The following is a 13,713-nucleotide window of genomic DNA, read 5'->3' on the forward strand; positions in this document are numbered from 1 at the left end:
TAGATTCATTCCATCCTGTTTTAAATGATGTCTGACGTGTGAATGAATATAATGATTCATTCTGAAGCGTTCTCTCACCACTGACGTGTGCTTCTTACTGTTATGAGATAAGGAGATGGGCTGGAGGTAGTTTGAGTAGAGCTCTACATGTCAGAGAGGAACTGTAGGCGGTGGAAGGTGATTTGGTCGGTGATTTAAATCGTCGACCCGTTTCGATTTACGGCGTCAGTTTGTGGCTATTATTCATATCAGTAATCGTGATATTTCATTCACCAAGGTCACTGCAGGGAGCTGAGAACAGAAAGAGCTGAGACGTTCACTGAGCAGAGGAACACAAACAGTCGGGTCAGAGAAAATGAAGAGGAGCCGCTACAGCTTGATCGCCAGATAAAGTGGCGCAGATTAACAAAAAGAAAATGTGTTTTTCCCCAACACGTCCACCTACACCTTGAGAAAACAGCGACTGGCGACCAAAAATGATTTCATTATCAAATGTACATTTATACTTCTCATTTTTCTCCCGTGTTTCTAAATTTCAACTGAAATGTTTGCTGCTTAAAAAAAAGGTCTCATTGTGTGTAAGTTTTTATTTGCACAGTGTAGAAGAAAAGTAAATTATGAATTAAAATAGAAATGTGGCACATGAGCAGCTATGATAAGGCTGACCTCCAGCTCTGCAGGCGGCCCGCAGCAGGCCGTCCTGTAGTTATTGTGCACTGAGGCTTTTATGAATCACTTATGGGACGAGCCGAGAGCGAGAGGCTGAGCGGAGCTAATCCCCCTTCATGGACAGGGAATCAGCCATGACTGCCACACTGACCCCCGTCATACGCACCGACACGGGACCGGCCCTGTCATACGGACTGACACAGACCGACACTGGACCGGCCCTGGGCCCACATGTCTGTTCACACTGTGCAGCGCAGAGATTGTTTTTTCAACTTAAGCAAACTGTTTTTTTGACTCGTTGCATGTAGAAGCAGTTTCCTGCATTTTGCTCCAAAGCCAATGAACCAGTTTCAGTGTTGACGTACATAGAGCTGCGACAGTTAATCGATTAGTAATGGATTACTAAATTAATCGCCAACTATTTTGATAATCTATTAATCGGTTCAAGTAGGTCTAATGGAAAAAACGTCAAAATTCTCTGATTTCAGCTTCTTAAATATTAATAATTTCTGGTTTCTTTGCTTGTCTGTGACAGTAAACTGAATATTCTTTGGTGCATGGACAATACAAAACATCATCTTGAGATTTTGGGAAACACAATCGCCATTTTTCACCATTTTATGGACCAAAATCTAATCGATTAATCGATGAAGAGAATAATCGTTAGTTGCAGCCCTTACTTACAGTAGGATGAGGTTCCTCATGAGGAAACAGATTTGACTCTTGTCAGACCTCTGCGGCACTGAATATTTGATCCATCAGATGAATGATTTCAACTAATGTGATTAAATTGCACACGATTATACTACACACACACACACACACACAAACACACAGGCATGTCTCCTTTACTACAGAGTACATTACACTGACTTTAATTCATTTCATGGGGACTTTGTCAAAGCATTACTATAACTAATGCTTGATGTTTTCATGATATGCGTATACAGGGACCACACACACACACACACACACACACACACACACACACACACACACACACACACACACACAAATAATACCTTAGGGGTTAAATGTAAAACAGCAGAGCAGCATCAGATGCCACACGGCCGCCGTGTACAACGGGCATCCACTTGAGCTTCTTCACCACGGTGGCTTGCTGCCACTAATCTGCGCACATCCCTGTCATCCTTTAATTCCTCTGGCATTTCATCTGTCCATCACTGTTAATCATCAGTATTTGTTCACTAAATATACTCCGCTGCTTCCCTCTGGTGCCGGATCTGTTCAGTGTATTTGTGTGTGTGTGTGTGTGTGCGCGTGTGTCTGTGCGTGTGCACATGCATGTTATTGGCGCAGGTCTTTGTTAAAGCCTTAATCTCTCGGCTAGTTTCTCCCATTCAATTAAATAAGACTGGATGAAGAGTGTTAGAAACAAAACATATACAGTCATCAGCTGAGAAGTAAAACACCGCCTACGAACAGCTGCCTGGTTCCACATCCAGCCGACACCAAGCAACATTAGTATTCTTCTTTGTGTCTAAGTCGAGCATCCGCTCTGCTTATCTGTCTGTCTGTCTGTCTGCCGTCTGTCTGTCTGTCTGTCTGCCGTCTGTCTGTCTGTCTGTCTCTCTGTCTGCCGTCCGTCTGTCTGTCTGTCTGTCTGTCTGTCTGTCTGTCTGTCGTCTGTCACCTGTCTGTCTGTCTATGTCTGTCTGTGTCTGCTGTCTGTCTGTCTGTCTGTCTGTCTGCTGTCTGTCTGTCTATGTCTGTCTGTCACCTGTCTGTCTGTCTATGTCTGTCTGTGTCTGTCTGTCTGTCTGTCACCTGTCTGTCTGTCTGTCTGTCACCTGTCTGTCTGCCTGTCTGTCTGCCATCTATCTGTCTGTCGCCTGTCTGTCATCTGTCTTTCATCTGTGTGGTTTATCAGAGCTGGAGAGTTGGTGGTGAGTCTGTTACTCAAAGCAACTTTAAAATTGCACGTACATATATTTATTGGTGCAGCTTTGATAGCCAATAGTAAAACTGTGTTTTGGTCAGTGAAACAGAATGGAGATTCAAATATAAAATGATGCTGTTATATTATGAAGGTATAAAGATTATGTATCACTTGTGCACATTATTCCTATATGACATTATTAGCCTTTCTTTGCTGGTGTTTGGATTGACAGATTCAGGTGGGACTCAACAAACGTTCCTCTGTATTCTATGTTATTAACTTCCCTTACTGAACACTGGTGAATTGAGTACCCCCCCCCCCCCCCCCCCCCCCCCCCAAAAAAAGAAGGTTCATGTGTTTACATTTTAACTATAAGGCCTTGGAAAATCCTCATATTTCAAAATTGGAATCCATCCGACAGACATCAGATATCAACGGAGATTCCTCTGAGATCTGCTGCGAGTTTTGTTGACTCAAAGAAAAACCCGACTCAGAGCAGACGTCTGCGGTGGGAAGCTCATGTCGACTGTAAACGTAGTTGTGTCTCCTGTTCGTCTTCACAGAGAACAGCAGCTGCGCCGGGTCCCAGTGGTGTCCCGTCGTCACCGTGGGTTCCGAAACTTTTCTAACTGCTGCATTGGCAGGATCCACGAGCAGCAACATGTTAAAGGGACAGTGTGTGGGATTTACTGGCATCTAGTGGTGAGGGTGCAGATTGCAAGACATTTAATACCCCCCCTCCCTTCCAAGTGTGTACTTGCTCGTGCCAGCGTTTGGTTTGTCCATCCTGGGTTGCTGTAGAAACATGGAGGTGCAACATGGTTGACTCTGTGGAGGAAGCCCCCCCCCCCCCCCCCCCCCCCCCCCCATGTAGATATAAAGCTGATTGTGAGGTGCATTCACGAACACTACATCACATTTCTGCCAATAGATCCAGTCCAATGACAGGAGAGCGCGAATGTGTAGGTCGTTGTGTGTAAAGTGAAAACAGAAACCTGTCGAACATGTGAGTCCGTTTAATATCCTCTGTCAGTGTGATGTATTGTTTTATAAGCCGTGTCGTTGACAGAGATATTACTTGGCTCAGACGTGCGATTGTTCTCCTGTTGGCAGCTGCACATCACTGTCACCGTCACCGACTGCCGTTCATTCCCTCCACTGGCACGCTCACGTCCATGTGCTGGTGTTCATGCGTTGGTGTTCTGTCCCCCACAGCGGATCCAGACGGTGAGTGCCGTCGATGCGGACGAGCCGTCAACAGGACACAAGTTTTTCTTCAGTCTGGCCCCGGAGATGATGCACCGCAGCAACTTCACTGTCCGGGACAATGGAGGTGGGTTAACACTTGGCCAGGACAGGCGTACTCCTTACTGAAATCTGATACAAGTGGATTGTATGGATTATCAGAATATTCATCTATTCACTCATTGTGAACTGCTTCAGGAATTTTCCGAATGATCCCACTGATGCAGATAAAGAAGTTTGCACAAACCAAAGATTTACAACTGACTTCATGCACTTTCTGGTTCAGTTAATCAGTTACTTTTGTGATACTGTCAACTGGTTCTGGTCCTGTGTTAATGTGGCTCTTAAGCTTTTCTTGTTTTTAAAAAGGGGCGGGGTTTGTTCAATTTAATGTGGGCAACACAAGCGTCAACGGTTCATTCCTCCTGGTCTCCGCAGGAGGCCGTCATACTCAATATGTTCCACACACGCATCTCTTTGTTGGATTCGATTATTCATGTGATTTGAAGATTTGAAAGTTGCTCTTTTCTACAGTATTAGTGAGACGCGACTTTGGTTCTGTGATGTGATCGACTGTCGGTGTGTAGTCAAGCAACATCATCAACAGTTCGTCAAAGTGAAAAACCTTTTATCAGCAAATCTGTTGTTCCAGATCGATCCTAATACTTGTGTCTCCTCGGTGAGCTGGGATGTGACACTTGTGCCTTGTTGTACATTTCTATTTCCAGCCTGCTAATAAAGTGTTTTTGTATTCACACGTCTGCTGTGTGACAGTGTCAGACACACTGTGCACGGCAGGTGTGCCCGAGTCATCTTCTAACGGGACTTTTTGTTTTCTCCCCGCCTCAGATAACACTGCCAGCATCCTGACACGACGAGCCAGTTATAGCCGCCTCCACCAGAGTGTCTACCTTGTTCCCGTGGTGATCACTGACGGGGACTACCCCATGCAGAGCAGCACCGGGACCCTCACTGTGAGAGTGTGCACCTGCGACCGCGAAGGCAACATGGAGCTGTGTAATCCGGAGGCGCTGAGCAGCTCGCCCGGCCTCAGCACCGGAGCGCTCATCGCCATCCTCCTGTGTGCCATCATCCTCCTCAGTGAGTGTTTGTGTGCATTGGAATCCACCACCGTGTTCAATTTGATCAATGCACCTGTTACGTCCCCCTTTTCGGGTCAAGGGGAAGTGGAGACGGTAATACAAACAATCAAAAAAAAGAAACTCAAGTCAAAGTCAAATGACAGATTTATTGGATGAAAAAAACGAATATGACAGAGGCTGTCAAAAATGTGGGGGAGGAGAGGACAAAGGAGGTCATACCAAACGAATGAAATCGAACAAAACAAAACCAGGCCTAACTACCGCTAAATGAGAATCAGAAGAAACAAACAAAAGGCCTGACTCCCAAAAGTGGAATTCACCAAAACAGTGGCACCAACCAAATACCATTGTGTTTTTAACAAAGATGATCTAAGTCCAAACCTCCCACCACAAACCTTTTGTGGTGGGAGGTTTGGAGTAAAACTAACATTTTTTGTCCTTGCAGAGGCAACACTGCACACGGCATCTTATCAGAGCAGAGAGATGCAGAAAAACAAAGATATTTATCGGATTCCAAGCAATCAAGTAGCAGAACCTACAATATATATATATATATATATAATATAATTTATATAATATAACAACCTCTCTCACAGGTAACATGTGGTCTTGGTGCAGTTGACAATGATAGGTCAGCTCCGTCAGGGGGAGGAGCCACTTTTGCCACTTTACCTGGAGAGAGAAATACAAGAGACAGAAAGAAAGAAAAAAAGAAACAACAGGACGGGAGAGAACAAACACGTGCTGTTACATGGGGCATGTAACAGCACCAATATGAAATAATGAGACTAAAATATGAAACAGAAATACTGTACATGAACAGGGCATACTCACTAATGTAGTGGCGCTAGAACGTGAGATGGCGGCCAACTGTGAATGAGTAATGTGATTACAGTCACAAAAACACATTGGCAAAGAAATGGTTGTTCATGTGGATCGGCCGCTTGATGGCAAATAAGCCATTTGCCCATAATGAGGTGGTTATCATGCCTGACGGTCCAGATTGGATCAGAGTGTTCATCAGCACACAGGTTCTCCTCAGGTGTCTCACAGTGTCATTTTTTTGATGTAAAAATTAAAAAAACAAAACTATTTTATGAACCATTGGTCAGTAAAACCAAAACATATAACAAAAATATAAAGCTTTTATGTTTCATTGCTTTAATTAACAGAGGAGCAACAACACTTTTTAAGTAAAAATGCAAAATACAAAAAAAAAATAAAAATACAAATAGAATCAAATCAAAAGATTAACATGAATGAAAAATAATAAAAGGCACTCTGCTGCGTGTTCACTCCCTCCCGTCCTCCAGTCGTCCTACAGCTCTTCTCAACCATTTCCTTTTACAAACACTAAAGTCATTACATTTCACATTCTTTAATCTTGTCATTGAGAATATCAGATGTTCAGATGCAAAGTATCTGACCCGAACTGCTTTCATGTAGTTAAATCGTAGAAAACATTATACAGCCAGTAACAAAACTATGTTGTATGGAGCCTAGATGTCCGCCTCGACCGAAATATGAAGGAACAATGTAAAATAACAAACATTGTAAAAAGAGAAAACAAACAAAACTTCAAAATCAAATGGCAGAAAAAACTATGATGTCAAATGAATCGTGTTCACGCAGCGTGCAGCATGTTTGCTCTCGCCGGCCCCGTGCAGCGGCGGCTTCGACACGTGCGGCTCATTGGCGGTAATGAGACAACGTGGGTCGGAGCGGCAGTCGGCTGCTGCTCGTCAGAACCAGACCTCCACCGCGTCCCCACTCATCCTCTTGTTCAGGCAGCGGTCACGGTCCAGTGGGCTGTGGGGAAAATTAATACATATTTATGCCTCTGAGGGTGCAGTCATTGCAGACTTAGCAGGACACACACACACACACACACACACACACACACACACACACTCACACTCATACACAATAAGACAAAAAAAGGTATGGAGACACACACACACAGACACACTTACACACACTCATACACAATAAGACAGAGAGGTATGGAGACACACAAACACACACACACACACACAATAAGACAGAGAGGTATGGAGACACACACACACACACACAATAAGACACAGAGGTATGGAGACACAAACACACACACACACACACGAGGTAGACAGTGTCCACACTTAAATGAGTGCAGAGAGATGAGAGCAGTCAATTGTCCATTTTGAAGTTATTATTACATGCAACATATTGAAAAATAGAATAAACAAGAGTTCTACAAGCCTTGATTGACAGTGGCGCCAGTATCACAGTATAGATAGATAGATAGGTAGTTACTTTATTCAATAAATTACGAATTGCAAAAAATATAGAGAACAAGAATAATAAAATGCAAAGAATTTACATGAAGTATTAACAGTGGAAATAGTGCAGTAGTACAAATGAGCAAATGTGCCGGGATTTATGTTTACTGTTTAGCTTAAACAAAGTCTATCTGTCAGCCAGAGGTGAGGGGTCATAAAGTCTTATGGCTTGTGGCAGGATACTGTATCACACTGTGCACTGCAGTATGACACAGTATACAACAGTATCACACAGTATGATGGGCACAGTACTATACAGTACCAAACCACACAGTACTGTACCACTAGAATCAACACAATACAGAGAAGTTATATGATGAAGCGGCTGGACACTACTATGCTGGATGGTGTAACGTAATGCAACACAATACAGTGTGATATATATACCGCATGATAACGCAACGTGATACGACAAAACACATTGTACAATATTGTGGTCGGAGTAATTCTGAAGAGAGACTCAAGGATGCAGATCCAGTGGGATCTTTAATCTCAACACAGCTCTTCATACAGCTCGAAGATGGATCAAATCATATGCAGTTGGTTCACACTTTTATACCCTTATCACCCATTGGTCCACAACAGGCGGACCCACTTGTGACGCCTGTTACGATGCTTGTTTTGCTTCTTTGCAGAACGTTTTCCACGAAAAGTTGGATTCGGTTCCACGAAAAAAGTTGTATGCGTTTCCATGAAAAGGTGGATTTCGTTCCACGAATAGTGGGATTTGGCTCTACGAAAAGTGGGATTTCGTTCCACGAAAAGCGGGATTTCATTCCACGAAAAGTGGGATTCGTTTCCATGAAAAGTGGGATCTGGTTCCACGAAAAGTAGGATACGTTTCTGCGAAAAGTGGGATTCGGCTCTACGAATCCCGGATTTCGTTCCACGAAAAGCGGGATTTCGTTCCACGAAAAGCGGGATTTCGTTCCACGAAAAGTGGGATCTGGTTCCACGAAAAGTCGGATGCGTTTCTGCGAAAAGTTGGATTCGGTTCCACGAAAAATGTTGGATTCGGTTCCACGAAAAGCGGGATTCGTTTCCACGAAAAGCGGGATCTGGTTCCACGAAAAATCGGATGCGTTTCCATGAAAAGTTGGATTCGGTTCCACGAAAAATGTTGGATTCGGTTCCACGAAAAGCGGGATTCGTTTCCACGAAAAGTGGGATCTGGTTCCACGAAAAGTCGGATGCGTTTCCATGAAAAGTTGGATTCGGTTCCACGAAAAAAGTTGGATTCGGTTCCACGAAAAAAGTTGGATTCGGTTTCACGAAAAGCGTGATTCGTTTCCACGAAAAGTGGGATTCGGTTCTACGAAAAAAGTTGGATTCGGTTCCACGAAAAGCGGGATGCGTTTCCGCGAAAAGTGGGATTCGGCTCTACGAAAAGTGGGATTTCGTTCCACGAAAAGTGGGATTTCGTTCCACGAAAAGCGGGATTTCGTTCCACGAAAAGCGGGATTCGTTTCCATGAACAGTGGGATCTGGTTCCACGAAAAGTCGGATGCGTTTCCATGAAAAGTTGGATTCGGTTCCACGAAAAAAGTTGGATTCGGTTCCACGAAAAGCGGGATTCATTTCCATGAAAAGTGGGATCTGGTTCCACGAAAAGTCGGATGCGTTTCCGCGAAATGTCGGATGCGTTTCCGTGAAAAGTGGGATTTCGTTCCACGAAAAGCGGGATTTCGTTCCACGAAAAGCGGGATTCCGTTCTACGAAAAGTGGGATTGGCTTACCCAAAGTCTTGGCCAAGAGTCTCACTGACTGCCAAGACATTCCAGACCACTCCATACTGGGTCATGTCGACCTGCAGTTTAACGCCATAGTCTTTACATATTTCTTCATGAGGTTTATACCCAAAAACCATCACAACAACAACAACACCACAGAATCCAACTCAAAAGTACTGATGCGTACTCAACAGAAACATACAATATGATATCACAAGGCATATGCTTCTGTGTGGTACAACCATCGGGTACAATACTTTATAACAGAAGACAGTGATGCCATACGATGTTGTACAAAATGAAGAGCATATGAGATGGGGCATACCCTTCAGTGTAGAGCTGTGTGAATCGCCGGTAGACGGGACATTTCCATGTTGGGGTTTTGGATGATATCGTACTCAGTGTTATGGAGAAATGATCAGGACGAGGTCCTGGTGTGACAACGCGTGTAGATGGAACTTATATAAAAGCAGGAAGTACAGTGAGTCCTCAATTTATACCACAGCCAATGGCGTATTTTCCATCACATTACCATTTTCCTTTTTTCCCTCTCTTCCCTGAACATCATCCTTTTTGTCCTGTCTTGAATCAGTGTTGCTTCTCTTGACCTGCTTCCTGCTCGTGCTCTCCAGCTGCTCTGCCGACGTGTCACGCTGTGATCGGCGGCCCTGCTCTTATTGCTCGTACTTGATTTGCATTCGAACTGCCCTGCACGGGCTTAGCCAATCAAATGTTCCGCCAGATGATTTCTGGCTAGAGATTAAAAGATCGTTCATGGAGTGAAGCAGCCAACTCCGGCCTGCTGCTCTCCTCCTACTCCACCGCGGCATCAGGCAGGTGGTCGCGTTTTTTAACCTCCTCCTTCATGGGGAAGTTATTAATCGTCACGCCACGCTCCCCGCTGCGCTAAGCTTAGTGCTGCCTTGTGGGGAGATGTCAGACATCACACGTCCAATATTACCTTTTGTGCATATTCTACATTCGTGGAAAATTCCTTCGCCTATTGATCTGTGTGGCAACACGTGGCTTAGGAGCATAGGGACATGATGCTGATCATTGTCCTGGGAGCCGTGAGCGCCACCTGCTCTTCCTCCCTCCTGGCGCAGCCTGCGGTACCATGCTTTCACGAGCGTCTTTAGACAAACTGGAACGACAGAAAAGTATTACAACTTTGAAAGGTTATCAGTCTGTTGAATTGATTTGATGGACTGAGTTGACTCTAGTAAAAAACGATAGCAGCTCTCGTGTCCCTTGATGGACAACCCCTGTTGTGTCACAGCATGACCACAATTTTGGTCGGATGACACTGTAAACCTCTCACCTCTGTGCCGTTGTCTCCTCAGTGATCGTGGTCCTGTTCACCGCATTGAGGCGCCAGAGGAAGAAGGAGCCGCTCATCATCTCCAAGGAGGACGTCCGCGACAACGTGGTGAGCTACAACGACGAGGGCGGCGGTGAGGAGGACACCCAAGCCTTCGACATCGGAGCCCTGCGACACCCGGACGCCGCCGCCGCCCTGGAGGAGACTGCCAAACAGAGGCGTGACATCATCCCCACGGACACCCTGCTCTACCCGGCGCACCGCCGACCCGCCCCCGCCGCCGGCCTCATCCTGCCGCCGGTCGGCGTGGCGTCACGGGGCAACGGGGACGTGCGCGAGTTCATCAATCAGAGAGTGCTGGAGAACGACTGCAACCCGACGGCGCCGCCGTACGACTCGCTGGCCACGTACGCCTACGAGGGAGCCGGCTCGGTGGCCGAGTCCCTGAGCTCCCTTGGCTCAGCCTCATCTGAGGCCGAGCAGGACTACCACTACCTGAGTGACTGGGGGCCCAGGTTCAAGAAACTGGCTGACCTGTACGGTACCGAGGACAGCGACTTCTCCTAACAAAGACACCGCGGAGCCACACACTCGCTTACACACACACACACACACACACACACACACACACACACACACGCGCGCAGAAAACACTTCCACGTCGCACTACAAACTCAGTGTAAGAAAAGGTGAGAACTTTCAAAGACACAATCAAACACATGAAGAACCAACAGATGTGCTGGCAGATGTTCATCCCATGTGATGGGACAATCAGGCACGCCGCCCGACCTTTGACCTGCCTTCACTGGTCACGGAGCTCACCGAGTCCTTTTCAGCCGACTCCAGTTCTTATTGTCTGTTTGTAAATGGGCCGAGCGCAGCGTGGACCTCTTTAAAGACTCATTTCAGGCCCCGAGCGGAGCCGAGAATCAACGTCGGGGCTGTTGTGTGTTGGGAATTAGACTTGGAGGGTTTTTGCTTTAATCTCCCGGGGGTCACTGAAAAAGTGTCTTCCGCTCAAGGTGACCGAGCGGAGGGTGTGGAAGGCCGGTCGGCCAACGGGACTGGACCCCGAAGAGAGGTTTTCTTTTTTCTTTCTGACTAAGTGCCCTTTCTGCTGCCCTTCCAGCTGGACTGGACGCCTGGACGCTGGCTGACGCTGGAGGGGGGCCGTCCCCTTTTACACGATTCCTTTTTGTGTTGTTCTTCTTCTTCTTTTTTTGCCGTCTTGTACAAAAATGACCATTCCAGAGGAACCGATCTGACGGATCCTCGCCGCTTGAAAGTCGCCTTCTTTCGGGACACAGAGTAAAAGACAAGCTCGTACGACTAAATGCACTGATTTCTTTACGCGGGTTTTTAAGGATAATCTTTTTTCTTTCTTTCTTTGTGCTGCACACAAGAGGACGATGGACGCGAACGACATGATTTCTAGGTTTTTGATTTACCGGTACATGGTGTCAGAACTGTGGATGAACATGAGACGTATTGGAAGTAAACCAAGTTTTGTGAATCTTTTAGTTTTACCCGAGGGATTTCCCCTCAAACTAAATACAACTCCAGATGTCAGACAGATACTGATGAATGCTAATCCATGTCGGAATATGTTCATTGGGAATATTCTTCTACATGAAGGATGCGGGGGAGCTGATGCTTTTATCTTGAAAATTCAGATGAGCGCTTCGGCGTGACTTCTCAAACTACCAGTGCTTTCTTTCTTACCTGGCCCTTGTCCCGTCCTTCCTTCAAGTTTCGCGGAAGTGCGTTTTTCAACCAACCAGTGGACGGGTGAAATCCGAACCTCCGTCGTGGAGATAATTACATGAAAATGGGTCCGTGAACATTTTGGGAATTGGGCTCTTGGTCAAGAGCGACTACAATTGAACAGAACCATATTAGTTTTTGACAGTGTAAACTGACTCTGGCATTAGACTGTGTGGGCGGTGTTCATGTGGATGAATAATTCACAAAAAGGAACGCAGGAGGCGGCTCACAAGCAGAAGTTAATCACTCACCTTTTCGCTTTGGTTCAAAGCAGATTTCGCGAGACAGCGACAGACCTAATTCAGAGCCTGCGTCACGTCTTCAAAGTAACCTTGTTTTCAGCCTCACATCACTTCCCGCTCACTCGTGTTTCCCCCCCACCACGCTCGAACATTGAGGATGTGATTCCAGTGTTTGTTCCCATGGGCATTCCGGCACGGATTTCACTCGCCGTTTTTTTTGTTTGACACCAGAAAAATGTTCTTTTTTTTCTTTCTTTTTTTTGGCTTCATTCAGCCCACCCTCGTGTCTCATTCAGACTCATGGGGTTTTTTTGTAATGTTGTCATTTACCAACACGGGAAGGCAGTGAATCCATCATTTGCTTTGTGGGACTAATTTCCGAAGCAGAAGGTCAAAATCATGACAGTCAACCTCAGTGCCATGTTAAAAAAAAATTGAAAAAAAGATGATTTTCCCAGTGACGGATGAAACATGAACTTATGATCATTTCATTCCATAGCAGGGGTTTGTATTGTTGTTTGGACGTTCCAGTAAAAGCAGCGGCTTGTTCCAGTTGTGTTTTTCGTGACTGTGGTCTGCTCTGAAGGCTTGATACAAAAAAAAAAATGTCCACATATTTTTCTTTATATTGTAATTCATTCTTTTCTTTTTTTCGTACCAAATATTTATAGGACATGTTGATCACAATTCACGGAGGGGGGAACAAAAAAAATCAAACCACCTCGGGCTTCACTGTTTTTTAATGTTTTTGGGAGGTGTGAAATTGCTGTAGGCAGTCAACCGTCTGTATATGATGATGTATTATCGGGTTGTTCGATTTTATCAAAATAAACTTTTACAGTTAAAATGTTTGTTTTTCAATTTGAGGACTAACAGGAAACCGTCTTTCCTCCTTGTGACACGTCCCCTCCGCTCACCTCGCTCATCAAAAGTGCCTGTTCTTAAAAAAAAGGTGGGAAACCCAAAAATCTCCACTGGGAAGAGAGAGTGAAGAGAATGTTCCTCCCCGCTGCCACTCCAGTTCTCTCTTCCACGTTCAGCAGCAGAATACAAACGTTGCTCTGAAGTTCAGAAGAAAAAATGTTTCCCGTGCATCTCACATCTCCAAAGTGAAGCGGGGACCCACACGTAACAGTTACTAAGACAACCCGCAAATATGAGGATTTACTGGCTTTCTTAGCCAACTTCTTAAAGAAGAGGCACAAGACCCGGGTGGTAGGGGCTCTTTACTGCGTCTGTGGGCACACCGTAATCCACAGTTTGTACTTCATACACACATGTGCAGAGAGTAGGAGAAACAGCTACATCAGGATCCTATAGTGATATAATGCACAGGCCTGCATCTCTTCTACGTTCAGCGGCTGCACTTACTGCCACTAAGCCGCCCACAGAGCTACTTCCATAGCGCCGTCAGGGGC

At 45.5% G+C, this 13,713-nt stretch overlaps 1 protein-coding gene and 1 long non-coding RNA gene across 4 annotated transcripts in view; one reads left to right on the plus strand and one right to left on the minus strand.

The window, feature by feature from the left end:
* The window catches only part of LOC118311160 (cadherin-6), a 72,083-nt gene extending 58,941 nt beyond the window's left edge, over positions 1 to 13,142 (plus strand). For 2 of the 3 annotated variants that reach the window (XM_035634760.2, XM_035634759.2), the window contains exons 10-12: positions 3,785 to 3,902; positions 4,664 to 4,915; positions 10,312 to 13,142. In XM_035634760.2, coding sequence (XP_035490653.1) covers positions 3,785 to 3,902; positions 4,664 to 4,915; positions 10,312 to 10,856 — 915 coding nt within the window. In that variant the 3' untranslated portion in view covers positions 10,857 to 13,142. Of the gene's footprint in view, positions 1 to 277; positions 1,093 to 3,784; positions 3,903 to 4,663; positions 4,916 to 10,311 lie in introns of those variants that run through there. The other variant, XM_035634761.2, reaches the window with a different exon arrangement.
* LOC118311162 lies at positions 6,132 to 10,430 on the minus strand. Its single transcript, XR_004793915.2, has 3 exons — positions 10,290 to 10,430; positions 9,930 to 10,112; positions 6,132 to 6,726 (listed from the first exon to the last, which is right to left on the minus strand). It is a non-coding gene; the product is annotated as an uncharacterized LOC118311162 (long non-coding RNA).
* Positions 13,143 to 13,713: the final 571 nt, after the last annotated feature.

This window comes from Scophthalmus maximus, chromosome 5 (assembly GCF_022379125.1).
Source record: "Scophthalmus maximus strain ysfricsl-2021 chromosome 5, ASM2237912v1, whole genome shotgun sequence".
NCBI classification, from domain to species: Eukaryota; Metazoa; Chordata; class Actinopteri; order Pleuronectiformes; family Scophthalmidae; genus Scophthalmus; species Scophthalmus maximus.